Source organism: Salminus brasiliensis, chromosome 5, assembly GCF_030463535.1.
Source record: "Salminus brasiliensis chromosome 5, fSalBra1.hap2, whole genome shotgun sequence".
Lineage (NCBI taxonomy): Eukaryota > Metazoa > Chordata > Actinopteri > Characiformes > Bryconidae > Salminus > Salminus brasiliensis.
The window spans coordinates 6,045,303-6,067,217 of NC_132882.1; the positions used below are offsets into that span (position 1 = coordinate 6,045,303).

At 42.6% G+C, this 21,915-nt stretch overlaps 1 protein-coding gene across 2 annotated transcripts in view; it reads right to left on the reverse strand.

Moving 5' to 3' along the window:
- Positions 1-102: 102 nt before the first annotated feature.
- Positions 103-21,915, reverse strand: part of trpc1 (transient receptor potential cation channel, subfamily C, member 1) — a 43,266-nt gene continuing 21,453 nt past the window's right edge. Inside the window, exons 8-13 of one of the 2 annotated variants that reach the window (XM_072679316.1) lie at positions 19,206-19,345; positions 13,113-13,262; positions 4,738-4,928; positions 3,449-3,650; positions 1,798-1,992; positions 103-580 (exon numbers count right to left, since the gene is read on the reverse strand). In XM_072679316.1, the coding sequence (XP_072535417.1) occupies positions 353-580; positions 1,798-1,992; positions 3,449-3,650; positions 4,738-4,928; positions 13,113-13,262; positions 19,206-19,345 (1,106 nt within the window). In that variant the 3' untranslated portion in view covers positions 103-352. Of the gene's footprint in view, positions 581-1,797; positions 1,993-3,448; positions 3,651-4,737; positions 4,929-13,112; positions 13,263-16,683; positions 17,522-19,205; positions 19,346-21,915 lie in introns of those variants that run through there. The other variant, XM_072679317.1, reaches the window with a different exon arrangement.

Here is a 21,915-nt window from a genome sequence, read left to right on the forward strand (position 1 = left end):
GGAGGAGTTCCTGGCACGTTCCTCCTCCCACACTTGAGTTATTTCATATCATCTCATATATGTGAGATGAAGATTCAATAAAAGTTAAGAAAGCAGTTTTTTCATGGTTTTTTAATAGAGTCTTTTTGTCAAAAACAAGCAACGCTTTTAGAAAACAGATGGGATGGAAGAATATTACATCGTAAGTTCTGAATCTGGCTTTGGTGTGTAGAATAAATATACTCTAATAAAATTCCAGTAGAGTCCCAGAATCTCCCTGTATCTTTCAAAGCAAGAGAAGAAGAAGGAGAAGAAGAAGAAGTAGTAGTAATATTTCCAAGCATGCTAGGTCAGTTAAGCGGCAGGGCATAGCTTAGCTTCTGGGGTAGAACATGGCGTATTTGGAGGTGCGAAAGCCGAGGAGGTCCCTCATCTCGTTGCGGAATTTGGAGAGGTCCTGACGCAGGTCGTTGAGGTTCTCCACCGTAGCCTGGTCTGTGCTTTGCATCTTCTGCCGTGTGGATGTCAGGTAGCGATGCACCAGGCAGCACATGATCTTCTGGTAGTTCTCGTCCCTCTTTTGCTTCAGGTTCCGCCACTCCTACAAACAATCAACAGGCTGAAGTTGTACCATCAGAACTGTCTGAGATCATCATTCATGAACATGATGAAGAAAAGAGAAGCTGGATGGAATCTTTAAGTGGTTTTCTTTAGTATGTTGGGAAGCTAGAAATCTCCATAAATCAACTATATGAAAAAAAGTATTTGGACACCTGCTCATTCATTGCTTCTTCCAAAATCAAAGGTACTACAAAAAGAGTTGATCCTGCTTGTATTGAATAACTATCTCTACTGTCCAGAGAAGTAGGCTTTCTTCTAGATTTTGTACACAGCTCTTCCACTGCTCCACAGCTTAATGCTGGGGGGCTTTATAACCCTTTAGCCCACGCCTGGCATTAGGCAGCACAGACCCAATAGGTTCATGTTTATCTGCTCCTCCAGAGAGTCCTAATCTATTGGCAGTATTTCTCTACAGGGACTAGACAAGCTGTGTGTGTGCATTTGCACATCTGTGTCAACACTGAGTACAACTTAAAGTAGCTAAATGCATTCATTAGAAGGGGTGTCCACAAACTTTTGGACATAGTGTATTTTAGTGTTTTAGTTTTTTTAATTACCGATATTAATAATTATTATATTAGAAAATGTTGTTCACTTTCTTACTGTTTAAAATGGAAAAGGTACAGTACGGTCTAGGATTTAACACATAAAAGTAAAACAAACTCTTAAATATAGAAATACTATTTATTATTTTGTAAACTATATTGGTTTCTTTATTACTAATATTAATCATTATTCTGCTTTTATATTACAAAATGACAGTGTAGTTAAAGAATTCAATGGTTAAAAGTAAAAGTTAAAAAGTCTTTTCTTTTTATATTTTGTAAACCATATATATACATATTAATAATAATTCATTTTAAAATAGCTTTAGCTATGCTACATTATTATAGCTAAAATCTTCGCACTAGCAACATTGCTCACTGTTAACGAACTACATTGGGTGGCGAAATAATAATTTACTGTACATAAATACATTTATTAATTAAACATTGGTATATTTTATCATATTTTATGCTTTATTAAATAATATTAATTTCTTAATTTATTCTTTATAAAAAATCTGGTCATTTGAAGGAAAAGACTAAAACTTACATTATTTGAAATTGTTTTTAATTGCTGTCATTTCTCAGACTGTTAACATAATGGCATAAATTCGAGCCTGAGTCTAGGCCCTCTGTGTTGACTGCAGCTCACCCTGAGGCTGTTCTGCCTCTTGACCTTGCCCGTGGAGGTGTGCGAGCAGATCCACTTGCTCAGGCTGGTCACCAGGTAGCAGAGTGTCTTCGGGGAGGGCAGGATGTTAAAGGGTGGAGGCAGTGTGCACTTGTCATTGAAGTAGCTGAGCCAGAGCTTGGCCCGGGCGAACTTCCACTCCTTGTCCTCGTGGTTCTGGATGCAGTCAGAAAAACAAGGCTGTTAAATTGGAGCGTAAATGTTATGTAATGTTATATAATGTTTCTGAAAAAACTTTGAAGCCTGGTCCAAGACTGTGGACAATCTGGAGTCTGGAGTATGGAAATGAGCCAGGAAATTAAAGTAGAAGTGTTCTGATTGGCTCACATCACAGAATTAATGTTAATTTGCAGCAGGCAAAGCTGGCTATTTTGTTATTAGCCACATTAGCATCTTCACTGAACTGAATTCAGAGGTGTCAAATAATGAAGTACAAACACTTTGTTATCTTACTTAAGTAGAAATGTTGGTTATTTATACTTTACTGGAGTAATTATTTATTTTTCAGACTTTTTACTTCTACTCTTTACATTTTCACCCAATTATCTGAACTTTCTCCTCCTTACATTTTAAAAACAGCCTCGTTCCTCCTATTTCATTTCCCTTTGTTTTCATTCCGGCTCGTCATCAATAAAAACCCTCTCCAGATAAATCTCTCCATCCGGAAAGTGAGAGACTGATCCTGATTGGATGAGAAGTATAAACAGACACCATTCTGACTCCCTATTGGTTTATAAGAGATCCATCACACCTGCACACGTCCCGTCACTCTCCAGCAGCTCACAGCAGACGTCTGTAGTCTAGTATGAAGACTGTGTCCGTGGCAGAGACTCAAGAGAGCTGCAGTGAAACGTCCCGACTGAGCCCCACATTTACATTCCAATAAAGCTTATTGATCACATGCCTCTGAAGTCTGACTTTCTGCAGCGTTACAAAACTTCTAGACAACGACTCCTCATATTTTCCTCCATGAAGCTCATGTTGATGCTCAGTAGAGCACAGAGACGCTCCTTTAATAGAGCTGATATTACTGAAATGCTTCATTTTCAATGGGCAGATCTGCAGCTGAAACAGGAGCCTAGTGCAGCCCAACATTTTTAACATCAACATTTTAATAGATCATTCTCCTCATTATGGCTTTTAGAGGAATGGGTTTTGGGGAGGGGGGGGGGTAGTGCACTATAGACCCCTGTGGCGCGGCCTAAGCTTTCAGCCTTTGTTTTCCTTCCATTACTTTTACTTTTCTACTTGAAGTCGTTCTGAAACCAGTACTTTTACACTTTTACTGGAGTAAAAAGCTTCAGTTGATACTTTTAAACCCTAGTATCCTTGAGTGAGATGCTTATTATGTAAACCTTACACTCTTGTAGCCTCACTCTACTGGTGACCTACTGGTCTCCATCTCAGTGGGAAAACACCAGTAATAAGCCAATCTCAATATTCTGTTTCAGTCTGACTAACCGGAGATGCTCTTGACCACAAAGTGTGAACGCACATTGCCAAAACCGTACCAAGATACAATCAAGATACTAGTCACATGAAGTGACCAGGTGTAAACGGGGTCTAAGAACCATCTGAATCTTCCTCATTGTTAGGAGTGTGGTTCACTCACAGCGATCTGCCTGAAGCTCTTATGCAGCATGGCCACCAGAAGCTTGGTGAGAACGATCACCACAACGATGTTGTATGTGCCAACGATCAGTGCGCCCACGAATGAACGCAGTTCCTCTGTGTAGCTGATCCTGGTCACAAAGAGCGCCACATGGGCCAGGGAGAAGATGTACCAGAACAGGGCGTAACACGTCCCCATGAACCTGGACAAGAGATAAGAGTGAAAGGTCAGAGGTCCCGCAAGAAGACACTGAGAGTCTCTCACATAATCAAATACTATCTATCTATCTATCTATCTATCTGTCTGTCTATCCATCTATCCGTCTATCTGTCTGTCTATCCATCTATCCGTCTATCTATCTGTCTGTCTATCCATCTATCTGTCTATCCATCTATCTATCTATACCTCTATCGGTCTGTCTATCTATCTGTCTGTCTGTCTATCTGTCTATCTATCTATCTATCCGTCTATCTGGCTGTCTGTCTATCTATCTGTCTATCTATCCGTCTATCTATCTGCCTGTTTGTCTGTCTATATATCTATCTATATATAATGTGTGTGTATTTATATAGGTTGAGTGATAAATTATGGAAGGAAGGAATGCCCAATATTAAAAAGTCATTAAGATAAATGATATACTAGGGGGATAATCAAATAATATACACACACAATAAATAAATAATAAATAAACAAAGATAGATAGATAGATAGATAGATAGATATTAGTGTGTGTGTGTGTGTATGTATATATGTAGGTTGACAGAAAAATGACATAAGGAGGGAATGTTCTAGAAAAAGCCATTTAATCTACAGTATTCATATGAATGGCACATTTTACAGTTCTCAATATAAATGTTTTTGGAAGTGTGACTTGGCTTGTATGTTTAGTAAAAGTAAAAAGTAATGTTTTTATATAGACCCAGAACATCATAAAGAGCCAAGTGGGTGTTTACACGTTTCTTTGTCTGGATTGTGGAGAAAACCTTTTATAAATATAGCACTTAAGAAGCTTCCCCTCTTGTTACCATTGTGCTGAGTGTAGACTTGAATTTCACTTAATGTGCTGTGTGGTATCTTGCATTGTCTGGATATCTGTAATTTGTTGAGGTTTCTCCTGTAAGTGCTCAGACATGACAAACAATCCAAACCGCTTTTGTCTTTCTAACTGCCAGTGTATGAAAATACTGTTTAGCATTTCTGTTTTTTAAAAGTAACCTCTGCAGAAATCTCAGATCTACAGGGCATAAAACTACATGAAGATGGTGGAAATGCGAGAACTGAAAAGGTACGTGTGGAAGGCGTCGTTGCTCTGCTGCTGGCAGAAGATGCCCTCGCAGTCCTTGGTGTCGTTCTTGCCCGTGGAAATGTCCTTCTGGTCTTTCCCGTAGAGCTGCGTCAGGCCGATGGTGAAGGAGAAGAGCACCAGCAGGAACAGGCCAAGGAACTTCCCAAACTCCTGCAGCATCTGACCCATTGAGATCTATGTATACACACAAACACACACACACAAAACATATATAAACACTTTTTAATCTAGATCTAAATTTAATAATTTGATCAGAGATAATACATCAAGCTTAATAATGTCATTATTACATTTGGTTACAGTTCAGATCCAAGGTTCCTGGTGGCCTCTTTTTGGGACCTTGGGAATACTATCCAGTTTTCTCCAAATTTAGTCATCACCAGTTCCCACGAGTTCCAGTTCCCACCCACCCTCCCACTAGCTAAGACTCATCCATCACATCCATCAATGTAATAATGTCTTCCATTTTAACCGTTAGGGTTCTAGAAAGAACCATTAAATTGGTAGACCCTTTCTTTTTTTGGCAATTCATTAGGCCTTTAAAAGGTTCCTCACACTCTCTCAGCTCTCATTTATTTTTACATGGTTCTTTCTTGGGAACTAAAAGTGGTTCTATTATGGCACCTTACAAAGAACCACCTGTGAGGTGAGGAGCTAGCACAGTGCTCCTATTAGGTCAGTGAAGCTGATCTAAAGGACAATGAGTGTAAAAACAAGGAGGCGGTGTTAATGAGGTGGCTGATCGGTGTGAAAATATATGGACACATTGATCACCTGCTATGACGTTGGGCGGCACTCAATGTGCAAGTTCTTTCTTGGTACGCCTTCACTACAGTGGCTCTAGAACATCCCATGAAACGATTTCTGAGATGCTACCACCCTTTAACCACTGCCACAGTCAAATCACAACATTATGACCACCCCTGGTTTGGAAAGGGCTCGGCCTATGACGTCAGATATGTTGTGTAATAGGATTTGCTGCATGTATAAATAAGCGAGCACACCAGTCAGTTGTAGCAGAATGCTGAACGATCTTCAGGGCAAAAGGACACGATTAGATTGAGGTCCAAAAGGGCATGATGATAGGGTACTGGGTGAAGGGTTGTGGGATGTTCTAGAGCCAACCTCAAAAGTTTCAGACTGTATAAGGTGAGGGAAGGCTAACTGGTCCACAGTGGTACATTAATTGTCCTGAACCCTCTGGCATCAATGGCCCGCGGGGCACCTCTGCAATGCTGTTGGGCGGCACTCAATGTGCAAGAAGTTCTTTCTCAGTACACCTTCACTACAGTGGCTCTAGAACATCCCATGAAACGATTTCTGAGATACTTCCACTGCCACAGTCATATCACAACATTATGCCCACCCCTGGTTTTGGTGAAGGTGGGCTACAGTGGAAAACACGGACAGACAAACACAGCAACTCCAGCAAGTCCTATCTTTGGGCTGGTGTTTATTGTAGTTGTGTATCTACTTATTTTTGGACTACCCAACATGACCGGGTTCAGCAACTAATAGTCCAAAAGCAAATATGTTGATGTGCAGACTATTTATTTTCCGCTGCAAGGGATCATTAACCAACCTCATAGGCCAGAAAACAGCCCTCCCTTCACTGCCCTGTCTTGTCAATATTGGGGTAGTCCAGCAACGAGGTTCCTACATTCTCTCGGCTACTGGAGGTTAACAGTCATTTACAACAACAACACAAAAAGAAACAACCACAAAGACAAAGAACTGATTTTCTCCAGATACTCCACTCCATTCTTCTTTACCATACAAGAACCTTTGCTGTATACTTTATACTGTAATAGATACTGTAAACTACATTTATTTGGTTTTCAGTTCGCAGTCCATTCTGCAGGCAGCTCCCCAAGTTACCCCCAAGTTCATCCCCAGGTCTTCCCCAGTATACAGCGTTATAGTTGGTTTACAGCTTTAAGGAGGGGCAGCAATGTGTATTCTTTTAATAGATGGCCAATCTTTAGGGCTTTTACGATCAAGGCAGTTGCAACAGGCTATATCTGACTGACCCTGAAGCTTCTGACCCTTTAACCTCTAGGCTAGTTGCATCTCCAAAGTGTGCATTCCTGGTACACTTAGTCACCATCAGATCATCCTACATTTTCACCCATGTTAACCAATGTGATATTCAATACCTTTAAAGCAGTGCTTATCATACTGGTCCTCAGGGCCTCCCAGTAGGCCTCAGCTGACACCAATAATCTCAATAATTTAAGTAGGAAATTAAGACAATAATAAACACATATGATTATTACATTCTCTTTCATGGGATGTTTATGTATTTGTCATGTTTGTATTGCAATAATTGTATGTAATCAATGCGTTTGTCCAAGCAATCGAATCTACAGTCTTCGTAGACAGGGTTCTTTGACTAGTACCAATGGTGGTGCTATATATGACATATTTTTCAAAAAAACATCTACAGCAGGTTTGTCATTATCCAGAAGACCCCATTTAAGCCTGGTTGAATGGTTAATTAAGTCCCCACTGTTGTATATAAAATAATACACTTTATGTCCAAAAGTCTGTAGACAACTCTTCCTCTAGAGTAACTTTACAAATCAATGGTAATAACAAGCAGTAACCGCCTCTACTCTTCTGCTAAGGCCGTGCACTAGATTTGGGAACACTGCTGTGAGGATCTGAGAGCATTAGTGAGGTCAGAGACTAATGATGGATTAGTTCTAGATCAAAATAACACACGTATGACTTATCCCAGAGGTACTGGCTGGAGCTCCAGTACTCAGTTCCGCTGATCCACAGCCAAGTGCTGCAGGGCTTTATACCTATACATCCTGTTATATTGGCAATGCTTTCACACAAGGTGATTAATCAAGATAGTTATGCACTAGTAATGTGTCAGTAATGGATCTTCTGCAAAGTAGCCAAATTCACTCATTAAAAAGATGTGTCTGGATACTTTTGAAAAAGTAGTGGATATTATAACTGCTTTCATTAGATGGTTCTGGTACACAAGCTCGTCCAGAAGATGGGCTTGAGGAAGCTTGTGCTTGCCTTCACTACCCCAGCACTGACTGCATCATGTGATGGATGAGTCTTAGCTAGTGGGAGGGTGGGAACTGGTGATGACTAAATTTGGAGAAAACTGGATAGTAATCCCAAGGACCCAAAAAGAGGCCACCAGGAACCACTTTTGGATCTGAACTGCAACCAAACCAAAGCAACACTTGAGAACTTGGGTCGGCCTGTGGTGGAGCGTGATCAAGCTTACACCAATACACCTGAAAACGAAGGGCTCCTAAATGGTTCTTGGCTTAGATGTAGGTGGTATTATATATTTGTTTATTTATTTGGAGTATTTGGATCTTCCTCTGGCTCACATATCTCATTTAGATAAATGGTTCTTAGGCGCAGTTCTCAAACCGGTCCTCAAAGCCGTCCAGATGGTCCACAACATTTCTGCTCCCCTGTGTCCAGTGTAGTGGATTTGAAGTTTTACCGGCTGGGCTGTTGCCGCTCGCTGCCACTGGTGTGATTCATTTCCCTGTCACCCTCAACTCCCCAGTGTGCTGTTTCCACAGCTAATCTTTCACAGGGCTCTTCTGCGGCACCGTGATTTAGCAGCAGACGGCGGGACGTGACGTACTGGCTGTGGTGTATCATCCAAACAGCTGTGCTGGAATGCTCAGGGTCAAAGCCCCTCACCCTCGGTGAAGCACCCATGTGTGGACCCAGATGCCAAAGTACTGACATTCTTTCTGGTGTACTTTTAAATACTCACATAATTACTCATACAATACCTAACCAATAACTTTCCCATTTGATTAACACAGATCAGCCATATCATTAAAACCACTGCCACTGTCTCTTCATCTACAGTGGCTCTTGTCAAGGGCTGGATATATTAGGCAGCAAGTGAACAGTCAGGCACTTTTACAAGAACCAAACCATGATGTTCTAGACAACTGGGTCAGAACATTGTTTGAGCACGACACACATATCTTTTTAATGTTCAAAATATCTGTATATCTGTTTTGCCATTTGGGTGGAAACATCAGCTAAGGTGAGATGAGCATTTAAGGGTTAAACACTCTGTATAATGGCTCACTTTTAGCTCAGCTCTAGGCAAACAAGCAGCTGTGGGTGGAACCTCAACCCTGAATGACCACACAGTTACTCAGAAGTGATTTAATATATTTTCCTGTTGAACAACCCGAACCAGAATTTCACTGGAAACCACTTGGGGGGGTGGGTGGAATTATGGGCCGACTATTGACAGATCAGACTCTTCCGTTTACTGCTGTCAGAAAAATGCTGGTCAGTGTTTTTGTTCAATACACGCTCTGTTCTTCAGACTGAAGATCTCACAGGATCTCAACTAGAGCTGGACAATATGGACGATATTTTATCGTATTGTGATAAATTGTATTATCGTGATAACAGTAAGCTTTTCTACTTTCTACTACTTCCCGCTGAGGTCCCTTCTACCTGCGTCAGACCAGCTGCCACCTACCAGTCCGATCCTCAGGCCCCCCACCCACCACCATCCATACCAGACCAGCAGCACACCCTCCTACCACTGCTACCTGTTTAATGACCATGTTCAAACCTAAATGGACTCTTAACTATCTGCACTATTAATATCACCACTATTAACTATCTACTGTATCTGGTTTGGTCATTTTTATCAATAATTTAGAAATAGTTCTGATCAGAGGAGGACAGGTCGGGTCCCTCTTGTGAGTCTTGGTTCCTCCCAAGGTTTCTTCCTCCAGCTCTGAGGGAGTTTTTCCTTGCCACTGTCTCCGTTGGCTGCTCACTGGGGGTCTTTGATCCTTCATGTCTTACGTTATTTCTTCTTTCTTTTTTTGTCTCTGTCTTTTATTAATTACTAATTATGTAAAGCTGCTTTGTGATGACAACAGTTGTAAAAAGCTGTACAAATAAATTTGACTTGACCTAATCTCACCTACTTTCTTCAGAATGAGACATTCTTCTTCCTTTTGACCGGATTTATGTTTACCTGCATCTGTTCTAATGGGATCTGGAGCTTCTACAGTAATAAACCCTCTCACTGCTGAGGGTAATGGGCCTGAAACATCTGCACACAACTGTATATTCAACTGGTCTCCAGTTTAGTCATGTTTTAGCCCACTTGCTAGCTAAGTCTCTCCATCGCACACAGTGTGGCAGTGCTGGGAGAGTGAAGGCTAGTGCGCTCTTCCTATGAAGTACCATTACTGTCATAATCCAGCATCACTGGACAGGTAGACATACTTAAAGGAGCACCATAATTGCACCACCACCCCTGCGATAGCCAGCGCCATACCGAGGACAGACAAGGGCAGACGGTAGCCCATCCTGCTCAACTAGAGAGAGAGAGAAAAGAGGCCAAAGAGAGATGGCTAAGACTAACACCAGAAGCGGGTGGAGTCTTCTGAACCCTAGGTTTAATATTCAGGTATTAATCCTAATCCAGATACTATTATAAATATCTTGGCACCCAAATGATTTGGTTTTAGCCTATCCTAAGGCATCCCACATGGTTCAGCTGCAGGGCTTATAGAACTGATGGTAATTATGACAGTAATGTAGTTATCGCAGTGGGCTTAAGTGTGGGCTTACATACAAGGCATTACTACATCAACTGGTGGCTCCAAACTTGGTGTACTGGCACAGTGGTGCAAGTGAGCGAGCGGAGTTGTGCAAGATTCATTCCATGTTTGAGGACTTTTCCATGCTCGTAAGCCAGGAGTGTGTGACTGCACGTGTTGGAGGACGGCCAGAGCGGGGAAAAGCACACTACGCAGTGTACATGGGTGCTGTTATCCCGGTCTACAGCATTAGTGGTGGTGTTTACAGTATTAACTACAGCATGCTGGTAAAAGTCAGTGTCTGCAAACAGTCCTGAGAGGAGATGACCTCATCGCTGTGACTGCACTGGTAATATTTATGTAATAGCTCTGCCACTGTTGCAGAGGGGAAGAGAAAGAGAGAGAGAGAGAGAGAGAGAGAGAGAGAGGCTTTGAAGCCACCTACACAAGCAATGTCAGATTGTCTGCAGCAAATCAGCATGAAGCAGAACACAGTGCACCAGGCTAGAGGGGTATTCTCAGTGTGAACTCCAGAGACGAATGAAGAACAGACAGAGAACTGGCAGAGAAGAAATGCAGAGGAGAACAACGGACCTGAAGAGAAATACCCAGAGCTTCAATCTGACAGTCGGAAAACATCCATCTAGTTATCAGTGGGCTGTGGGCTTTACATAATCGGAAAGGGAGTCAAAGAAACAGCCGTTTTCACTGGCTCGTTACTCTGACTGGATTAAGAGAACCATCAACCATCACTGTAACGTATTTACAGCTACAGGGCATTGATTTAGAAGCGTTAATATATAATAAGCTGGATCGGCTGAATTGCACAACTGGCATGCATCCTCATTTTTCAGGAGCTGAAACACCAGCAGAATCATCACTGGGCTCACTGGGCTCCCGAATCCTGTCCATGACTGCACACATCTTTCTGCTGGTTCTGCTGACTAGACGTGAATATCAGGAGGCTAACGATGTGGCAGAGAAACCAGCGACACAGCAGGTCCAGCAGTCTGCCGAACTCCAGAGGACTGGACTTGAGAGCAGTGGTGGGCGACGGTGGTAGAGTCCTAACTCTACCTACTTCTACCTGTGTAACCTGATTCCCCTGTAAGGGCTTGAACATATAACTTGTAGGGATGTCCCGAGGATCGGGTATCGGCTTTTAAACTTTTGATCCACATCCGTTCATTAGGTTTTCCGTAGCAGAGAGCCTATGTGCCATTAATAGACCTGATCCTCAGCTCAGGGTTTATACTCTTTAACCAATTTCAAACTCAAGGGCTTGATTTTTCCAGTACCAAAAAATGAAACATTTCAGGACACCGTAATTTGTTTACGGGGCTGTTTGGTCCACGCTAGTAGCTGAAATACTGTCCAGGCTAGCTAGTATGATATACGGGCAGCGAATGGTCATGAGAAGAAATATGCTACTATAAAAGTTTGTGTTTTATATTATTATAAATAAATAAATAAATAAATAAACCACAGGAGCTCAAGTTTTCCAGGACTCGTATGAACGCTGTTGTCAGCCCCTCGGTATCGCCCCTCGGTTCGTTTGTGTTCATGTATGTATCGGTTCAGTGTTTTGTTCATGTTCACGTGTTTTGATTCAGGTTTGTCATGTCTTGTTTAGTTGATGCGTTTCACCTGAGGCTGGGGGTACTTAAGGAGCGCCGATGCTCAGTTCGGAGCCGAGAATTTAATGATTATATGGTTTATGGTCTAGGAACCTTGAGGTTGCCCGAGAGGTTCTGGTCCGTTTTTCCATGTAGTGTTTAGGCCAGCTTCAGCTCAACTCTGTCGTCGACTACCGATCCACTAGGAGGTTTGAGCATTCCAGCGAGCTTCGCTCGTGTTTCAGGGAGAGATTTCCTCTGCTCTCGTTCCAGCTAGATGACCCTCTGCCACGTGGCAGTTCCAAGTTAGGTCTGCCTAGCCGCTCTTTTCTAGTAGCTGGTTCCCCAGGTAAACCCCCGGTCTCAGGTCTATTTTCGGTTTATTTTCACCCGCGCCCAGTTAGTTCGCAGTTGAGCAATGACCAGTGTGTTTTATCCCATTCTCTCAATTTAGGAAGATCTGATGTTCCTTCCAATCCCGTCTTTACTCCGGTATTCCGCCTGATTAGAAACCAGACTATGGTGGAAATGCTCTGTTCCACCAGCAAGAGAACCACGCTCCTTTCTCTGGTCCTAAACCATCTCTGAACGACGTGTTCAGAACCGAGGAGGAGGCTAATGCTAATGCTAATGCTAATACACACAGTCAGTGATCAGACTGCAGAGCTGTGAAGGAGCTGGGAGCTGAAAGGTCAGGGAGGTCAGTCAGACTGGACTGTAAGATATTAAACACTATAGAGTTTAAAACAGTCGTTTAAAAAGTTTACCTAAACAAAGCAGATCAGATTCAAATTTAGTCTGATTACAGAAACTGGTGCTAAAACAGTGATTTTACTGCTGTTTACTGTTGTGGATTAGGACGTCCTACCCAAGTTGTGGGGCTGTATGATTTATAGGAACACAAAGATTGTGTTAAGGGACACGGATCAGATCGGGGTAAAAAACCTTGATCAGGACATCCCTAATAATTTGTAAATGGCACCACCTTAGATACTAGCGCATCTCCAAAAATTATAATATATAAAAAAACATTATTTTGGTTCATAATGTAATTTACTTTATATCTATTACACATAAAGTGACATGTCTCAAGCCCTATCAGCAGTGCCGTAACCACAAAGCCACCGCTACCTCCGAATGGTAAATGAGCCGGTGTTGGTATTTACCTGTAAAGGGCCGAGGATGGAGCTGGTTGTGTACATGAAGAAGAGGCGGAGGTAACTCAGCACATTGGCAAAGGCGAAAAGCCCCTCGGCCACCAGGATGGGGTGAGACGCGTCCCAGTGTTTCCGCTCTGTTTCTTCCACGTTCTTAAACTGAAACGACACACACCCAACAGAGTCACTGTACACAATCTGTACACAATCTGCACTGCCTACAAAAATTCACACCGATTTTAGATCAAATGTTTTTGACAAATTGCCATATTTATATACATATACTAGTATATATACTATATATAATAGCTGGCATGCCCATGAATGTTTCAGCAGGAGAGCAAATAAATGTGTAGTATGTGTAGAAGCTGTTCAAGAGAAATCCCGAACATCTAGCCTAAATATCTGATATTTCTCATGTTAATAAACTTACACTGTATGTCCAAATATTTCTGGACACCCCTTCTAATGAATACACTGAACTACTTTAAGTTGCACCCATTGCTGACACAGATGTGCAAATGCACACACACAGCGTGTCTAGTCCCTGTAGAGAAGTACTGCCAATAGAATAGGACTCTCTGCAGGAGCAGATAAACATCATGAAGCTACTGGTGCCATGCTGCCTAATGCCAGGTGTGGGCTAGAGGGGTATAAAGCCCCCCAGCATTGAGCTGTGGAGCAGTGGAAGAACTGTGTACTCTGGAATGATGGTTGGTGCTTCATCCAGTATTTTTGGGATGAGCTGGCCAACTTCCTGACCTCACTAATGCTTTTATAGCTGAATGCAATTAAACCCTCACAGCAATGCTCCTCCAAAATCTAGTAGAAAGTCTTCTTTTATGGACAGTAGAGACAGTTACTCCAACAGAAGCAGGATACACTCTTTTTTTATGCCCTTGATTTCAGAAAAAACAATGAACGAGCAGATGTCCCAATATTTTTTTTTATACTTTATAATGTATTTATAATATATTACTTTGACTTGTTTTAAGTCAATGTATCTATTGATATAAATGATCTTACTCCACTCCAATTAAGCAACAATTAACAATAGAATGAGGCATTAATTAAATAAATCACTTAAACCAAGTAAAATAAGTTAATTAATCTTATATATTTCTACAATAATCTAAAACAAATCATATTTAATAATATTTGGATATCTAGCCTACATATACAAGGATTTCATATGCCACGGTACAATATTTGCAGTGCATATTTTGTGGTTAGGCTGTTTTTTCACACTCTAAGGTGTATTGCTCAGTAACAACAGGGACGTCTGTACAGACTGGTGAGGCTATTCTCTGCTAATAGAAGTCTGTAAAAACACTTTCGGCCCGTCTGTTTAAGGGGTTAACACTCCAGCATTTCAGGTGCGTAAATGACCTTTGTGATTATCACTGTGTGCTGCAGCCCAGCAACTGCGGATGACTGAGTGGCTCTGTAAAGGATTGTGTAAATGGCACAGAGGATTATAAGATAGATGTGACCTATATTCAATCAACCAGCTTCACACCACCCACTCTCGCTATAAGCCCAATCCATTATTCAAAAGTTCAGCCACCCTGCTCACTGACCGTTCTCTCCTCTCTGCGCTCCGGCAAGCCCTGCCGCATTAAAGGATGCACTGTCAGTCAGATTCGGCACTGCAGCAAAGCTTTGTTAGACATTATTTAATATATTAAAAAAAGGACGTCAGTCTGCAAGTAAATCAAGAACCAGACATCAAAATCCATATTCCACTCAGACTGCAGTAATGACTTGTTCTTAACACTGACCGGTGAAGCGAGGAACACTGATGATCTGGTATTATGGGGTAGATATATTAGGCATCAAGTGAACAGTCAGTTTTTGAAGGTTATTATCAGACGATTTGAGAATCTGAGCCACTTTGACCAGAACCAAACTGTGATGTTCTAGACGACTGGGTCAGAACATCTCCAAAACATCAGGCTGGTCTTGTGGGGTGTTTCTGGTACTCAGTGGTCAGTAACTCCCAAAAGTGCTCCAAGAAAGTGATGCTCACAGGATCTGCTGCTAACGTCTCGGTGCCAGATGGCACAGAACGAGGTCTTGCAGAGAGAAGACGCACTGTTCTAGGTTGGAGATCACATGTTAAGATGTTTTGGGACCGTTCCTCAGTGCAGGAATGATCTAGACGACTGGGTCAGAACATCTCAGAAACATCTCGCAGGTCTTGTGGGGCTTTTCTGGTATGCAGTGGTCAGCACCTACCAAACGTGGTGCAAGAAAGGAACCACCTGTGAACCACCTGAGCGACTGGGTCATGGGCATGTAAAGCTCACTGATGCAATCCATGGACGGAAAAGTATCTGCTGCTAATCTGTCTTGGTGCCCGGTACCACAGGACACATTCAGAGGTCTTGTGGAGATCTGTTGTGGCAGTGCAAGGAGAACCTAGACAGGTGGTGCTAATGTTATGGCTGATTGTTGTATATTTCAAGTGGTTATTTTAATGCACTAATATGGTTGAAATGTGAAAAGCTGAGGATTGTTGATCTAGCCTTTCCTTTGTTTCCGTTTCTGTGTGTCGGTGTCGGTGTGGTCAGCAGCACTGGGGGAGAGATGGAGATGGAGGGTTCCTGTTTGCTGCTACTGCTCATTTACTTGAAGGACAAGCCTTCAAGGTTCCTCACCATTATCTCTGACAAACGAGTGGAGAAAGAGAGAGAGGGAGAGGGAGGAATGGAGAGATCAGAAACTACCATTCTTCCCTTCTTCAATCACTTTAAAGGAGCTACAGGATGCGTTTACTACATCTGAAGGTCTTTGATGTATAAACAGTCAGTATGTGCCCTCAGTCGCCTATTTACCACCCTGTTATTTTGCCTTTACGAAACACACTGATTTTCCCTTTATAGTGGGCTTGCTCTGATTGGCTGGTTTACATCACCATAGCGACCCTCAGCCACATAACATAGCATAGCACAGCTGTAACTGTAAGAACCCTTTAACATTATTATTTTATTATATTGAATTATTCCTTCATTAGGACTGGACAGTGTTGCTGTTCTCTCAATGTCCAGTCAGCACAGTGTGCAGGGTTGATGAGTTTGAACCACTAGAAGCAAAAACCCCCCGAAGCATCAACAATCAACAATCCCCTCTATGTTTTATAGTGGGTATCAGGTGCAGTCCCTTATGTGCAATTTCTCAGTACTACACCTCGGGCGAGGCTCAGTGTCTCCTCAGATTTCGCTATTTAGCAGTGTTTTTATTTTATTTGATCCAACTTTCTCCCCAATTAGGACTGTCAATTACCCAACCCTACGTAATCTCCACCCAACACCAGTGAGGGCGGTCTGGCACCCCCCCCCCTCCAATGCATGAACAGTCGAGCCGCTCATTTTTCAAACTGCTGCAGATGCAACAAACCGGCCATGCCGAGACTCTAGGTCACTTCCTATCTTGCCTATAGGTGGCGCCGACCTTGATGAGGACGGATCAAAAGAGTCAAATCTGAATTTTGGTGAAATCTGAGATGTTAAACGACACAATTTACACAACCGTTGGTCATGATTGCATAAAATGTAAACTTTAAGCTATAAGGTCTGACCTTGCTGTGGGCCACCACTGTGGACCAGCCTGCAGACGCCAGTGATGGCCAGCACTGCAATGAAGCGATGTAGGGGGAGAGCGCCATCTACCCACCCTGGAAAACGTAAGGCCAATTGTACTCTCTCTGGGCCGATGGCCAGCAGCATGATAAACCAGCGAGCCTCTGATCATAGTGCCAGGGCCTTAGCCTGCTGGACCACCCGGGGCCCCTCTTTTTAGTAGTGTTTATTGTACTGGTTTTAAACTTTTTTTATTCCATCCTGCCAAGCAAGCATCACATACAGCCGTCAGGCTATGCTTGACTTTGGCACGAACTGCAGAAATAGTGTATTTATCATTTACTCTTGCACTCTGTTCTATGTACTTGAACAGAGCAATGACAATACAGCTGACTCTACAATCTTCATATTCTATATTTTAGCTGAGCTTAGTTTAATGCTTCCTATTGCTGCTGCTTGTCTGTTACATGTGAGCACCGCTGGGACTGCCACTTAATTCTGTTGTACTCTGTGCATCCATCCATCCATCCATCCACGACTATGTATTTGACAAATAAACGTTAAATAAAATGAATAAAGGCAGTGTAATCATGGGTTTTCTCTCTGGAACATTTCTGCCCTCATTAACTAGACAACTATTTTTGGAACCATTTCTTAATCTGTTGCAGGTCAACAGCCGTCTGAGCTGACAGCTCTTTGGCTTTATACACTTTGATTGATGACAAAGGGAATTAACGTGTGTAACCTCATATTCATGCCACAGGGAAAGAAAATCTAGCAGACAACAGTGGAGCTCCTGGAGACTAGGAGCAATATTATTATTATTTTTCTTGGCTAAAGATACAATTTAAAAACAATAAAATAAATAACATTATTAGCTGTGCCAACAATTTCTTTAAATTTATCAAAAAAAATAGGTTAAGTCATAAATTAGGTGTCAGGTTTAGAAGTTAATTAAACCAGAGGTTTACTTCTCAGTAAATACCAGCGTACGAGAAACGCAATTACTACTTAAAGCAATATTATGTAGCATTTTACCTATCTAGCAAAATAGCAGCTTCAGACTCATGCTGATCCTCCACTGACTGCAATAACGGGGACAAGCCCTCCTTGTCCTGGCCGAGACGCTGCTAACTGCCCTATATAACTCTGGTGAAGTGGCCTGGACAACACTCTACATAACTAACACTGCGTAACCCGGATCTTATGTGCGTCAAATCAAATGTAGCATTATTCTACTGCCTCAGTCCACATGCTTCTTTACCAGTCAGTGATGGTTTTGTATCCCTCAGCTTGTCCAGAAATGCATGTGTAAAGCGTGTCCTTTAGGGGTGGCTCAAATTGCAAATTACACTTCCCTACTGTAGGAGGAGTCCAGGAGCCATAAATACCAATTCTTTTGTGTAAGCAAAATATAATAGTTCATTAATAATCATTCATTATTTACATTGAAGGTGTTTAACAGATGCTCTTCTCCAGAGCGACTTACACAAGTGCTTCACTGTTCACTCAGAAAATACCCTTCGCTAGTTTGTAGAGGCTAGGATCCAAAATATCCCTCTAAGCTTAGATACGACTAAATACAGAAGTCAGTATGGAGACCATAATACTCATAATACTACATACGCTACACTCTACCTAAGTACTCTTGGAAGGGGAGGGTCTTGGTCTCCTGGTCAGTGTGGGTTAGAAGATAGCGAGCGACTCTGTCGTTTGGACAGCCGGGGAAGTTCGTTCCACCACTTCGGTGTCAGGACTGAATGGATTGGATTATATGGATTCTACAAGATGTTGGATACATTGCTTTGGGGTTCTGGTCCATGTTGACATGATCATTCAATTCCTGCAGATCTTTCAGGAACACTCTAATGCTCTGAATCTGCCCTTCTGCCAAATCCCAAAGGTGCCCTTCTCTTTGTGAAACCAGTTTGAGAGACCTCAGCTGTGTTACATGGTCATGCTCATAGTCAGCAACCATACTCCATACTGAGTGATGATTGATTGGTATGAACGTCTCAAAGTGTGCCAGGAGAACATTCCCCACACCATTAAACCACCTCCACCAGCCTGGACTGTTGATACAAGACAGGTTGGGTCCATGAACTCCATCTGTGGATCTACCATCTGTGTCTCAGCATAAATCAAACCAGGCTACGTTTTTCTCCAGTCTTCGACTGTCCTCCAGAGCATGGGCCTATCAGACCTCTTCATACAGTCCACCTTCAAATTAGACTTTGGCGTCTATGAGCACTAACAGACCCACCAAAGTGTCCTTTACGAAAAGAAACCCTCACGAACTCTTTTCTCTTGGAGTCATAGTAGTGATGTAAAGATTTCCGGCCATGCCGAGAACCTAGGCCACTTCCTATTTTGCCTATAGGTGGCGCCGATCTTGACGAGGACGGATCAAAAGAATCAAATCTGAATTTTAGTGAAATCGGAGATGTTAAACGACACAATTTACACAACCGTTGGTCATGATTGCATGATAAAATGTAAACTTTAAGCTGTAAGATCTGACCTTGCTGTGGGCCACCACTTTGAGCGCGAAGGTTGCCAGGTAGAGGGAATTCATAACAAAACTCAGCTGGTTCCTGGACTCTTCCAGGAAGTCCTCCAAGCCCTCATACCATAGGCGCTTCACATCTGACCACACCATCCCTGCAGAGAGAGAGAGAGAGAGAGAGAGAAGTTTCTCAACAAGCACACACACACACACACACACACACACACACACACACACACACACACACTAGTGGCCTCTTTGCAAACTAAATTCCTAGCATTGTGCAACCCTTCAGACTCCACATGAAGTTTCCTTGATGAGTCAACCCCCAACTGTGTGTGTGGTGAGGGACAGGCTCACCACACACTGCATTACTGTCAGAATTTACAGTCTAGTGCATGAGCAGTTTGTAATTTATCCCTGTACACCAACTCAATACACTATATGTCCAAATGTTTGTGGACAGCCCTTCTAATGAATGCATTCAGCTACTTTAAGTAGTAGCCATTGCTGACACACGCACATAGCTTGTCTAGTCCCTGTAGATAAGTACTGCCAATAGAATATGAACCTAATGGCACCATGCTGCCTAATGCCAGGCATGGGCTAGAGGGGTGGAAAGCACCCCAGCATCGAGCTGTGGAGCAGTGGAAGAACTGTGTTCTCTGGAATGATGGTGGTGGAGCTCCATCCAGTACTTTCGGGTTGAGTTGGGCAATTGGGGATAAGGTGGGGCGGTGATAATTCATCATCCTGACCTGACCTTGCTGAATGCAATCAAACCCTCACAGCAATGCTCCTCCAAAATCTAGTAGAAAGCCTTTTTCCTGGCACAGTAGACACAAAAGCAGTACAGACTCTTTCTAATGCCCTTGATTTCAGAAAAAAACAATGAATGAGCAGGTGTCCCAATACTTTTGACAAATTTAATGTAGATTTGTAGAATGTAGACATTTTCACAGGTGCAAAAGTAATTGGACAAAATACATATATATATATAAAACCATGCTCTATTTAGCTGAAATCAGGGGACTGACTCTTTCTATGTCCATTGCTTTGACAAACACTGTCTATTTACTTGCCTTTACTTGGCTTCCTTTTGCAATACTTGGAGTAATTTTGGGGTCATTATCCATCTGTATTGAAGCCCCATCCTATCAAATCAGCAGTATTCAACTGAGTCTGAGTAGAAAGTATAGCTCTATACACATATACACAAAATTCATCCTGCTCCTTCTATCAGTGACCCAGTTCCACTGGCAGCCACACTAACCCATGCTGTAACAGTGCCTTCACCATGTTTGACAAATGTGGCATCCTTTGGACTGAACCCTTACTGTCCATCTCCATTCCCAACATGATCTTGCTTTCATCTGTCCAAAGGATCTTGTTCCAGATCTGGGCAGCCTTCGTTAGATTAGATCGTTTCTATCAATCTAATCTGACCTTTCAGTTCTTGAGGGTTACCAGTGGTTTGCATCTTGCACACTGAGGAAGAGCAGATACTAACATCTTCAGCATTCAAATTCAAGTCAAATTCAGGCAACAGCTGTGATGAAGTAGCAGCTACCTCATCCACGCACAGGCCTTTATTGACTTAATTCCTGCCTCCTGCCAGCTGCAGAGTGAGGAATCTATTAGGAGTAAAGGCAATGAATGTCTCTGTTTATGAGAATGAAAACACAGGGAGACACAGGCTCTGCAAGCGAGCTCTGAATCAAACGCAGATGTGTAATCAATCTCCTGGAACAGGATTGTAAGGGGAACGGCCAAAAGCTGGAGGTAATGGAGAGCAATGTAAGGTCGTTAGAGGAGCTGGCCTGCAAGAATCTGCCTCTATAGCCACTCAGACCAAAATGACCTCGATATTACTGCTGTGATTTGCTGACCAGAAAGAGGAGAGAAATGAGGAAATGCAAGGCCACTAGAGAACTTTGAGCTCCAACTTTAATTCCAGAAAAAAACAAAAGAAAAACAGAAATCAATTAATCGAAGCTTAGATCTCCATCGACTTCCTGCACATTAATAAACATCAGCAAAAACTGCTCATCCAATCATCTCATCAGCTAATCACTGTAAGTTAACTGTACTTAACGTACACTTGAGTTGCATCTCAAATCTAACAGATCTGTTACTGCTCACACCACTGCTGCTGGAGGCCGTCAATCAACCTAATTATAAAGGGTTTTACCTAATGTAGAATATTGTGAGTTCTTGGAGTCCTAGATAGCACATCTGGCCAGGTAGATGGCGCTCTCTCCCCTCATTGGGCCGGCACAGGCATCCGGAGCTGGGGACCCGGCGCTTTCCTCAGAGCGCGTGGGCTGCCCACCGGCGGTTTGAAAAGAGGCGGTGGCTGGCTTTGAATGTATCAGCCCTTACCCTCCTAGTGTGGGGAGCATCGTTAGTGCTAGGAGAGGGTAGGTTCATGGCCAGCAGCACCATATTGGGAGAAAAATTTAAACATTGGCAACAAATTTATTGAAAAATTCTGAAGGAAATACAATGGTTTTGAAAATTTAGGCATGCGGTGGAGCACAGCTGGTGTGCGACAGCCTTAAGGAAGACCTTAAGGGAGTACCAAGAGAGCTGCATAGTGAGGAATTCCAGATCACCCAGGATAACTTGGTTCCTCGATTCAACCTTAAAACAAGCATCTGAACTGGGTTTTAGGCCTTTTAGGTCTGGGAGAAATGATGATCCGTGCTAATGACATGGCTTCCAC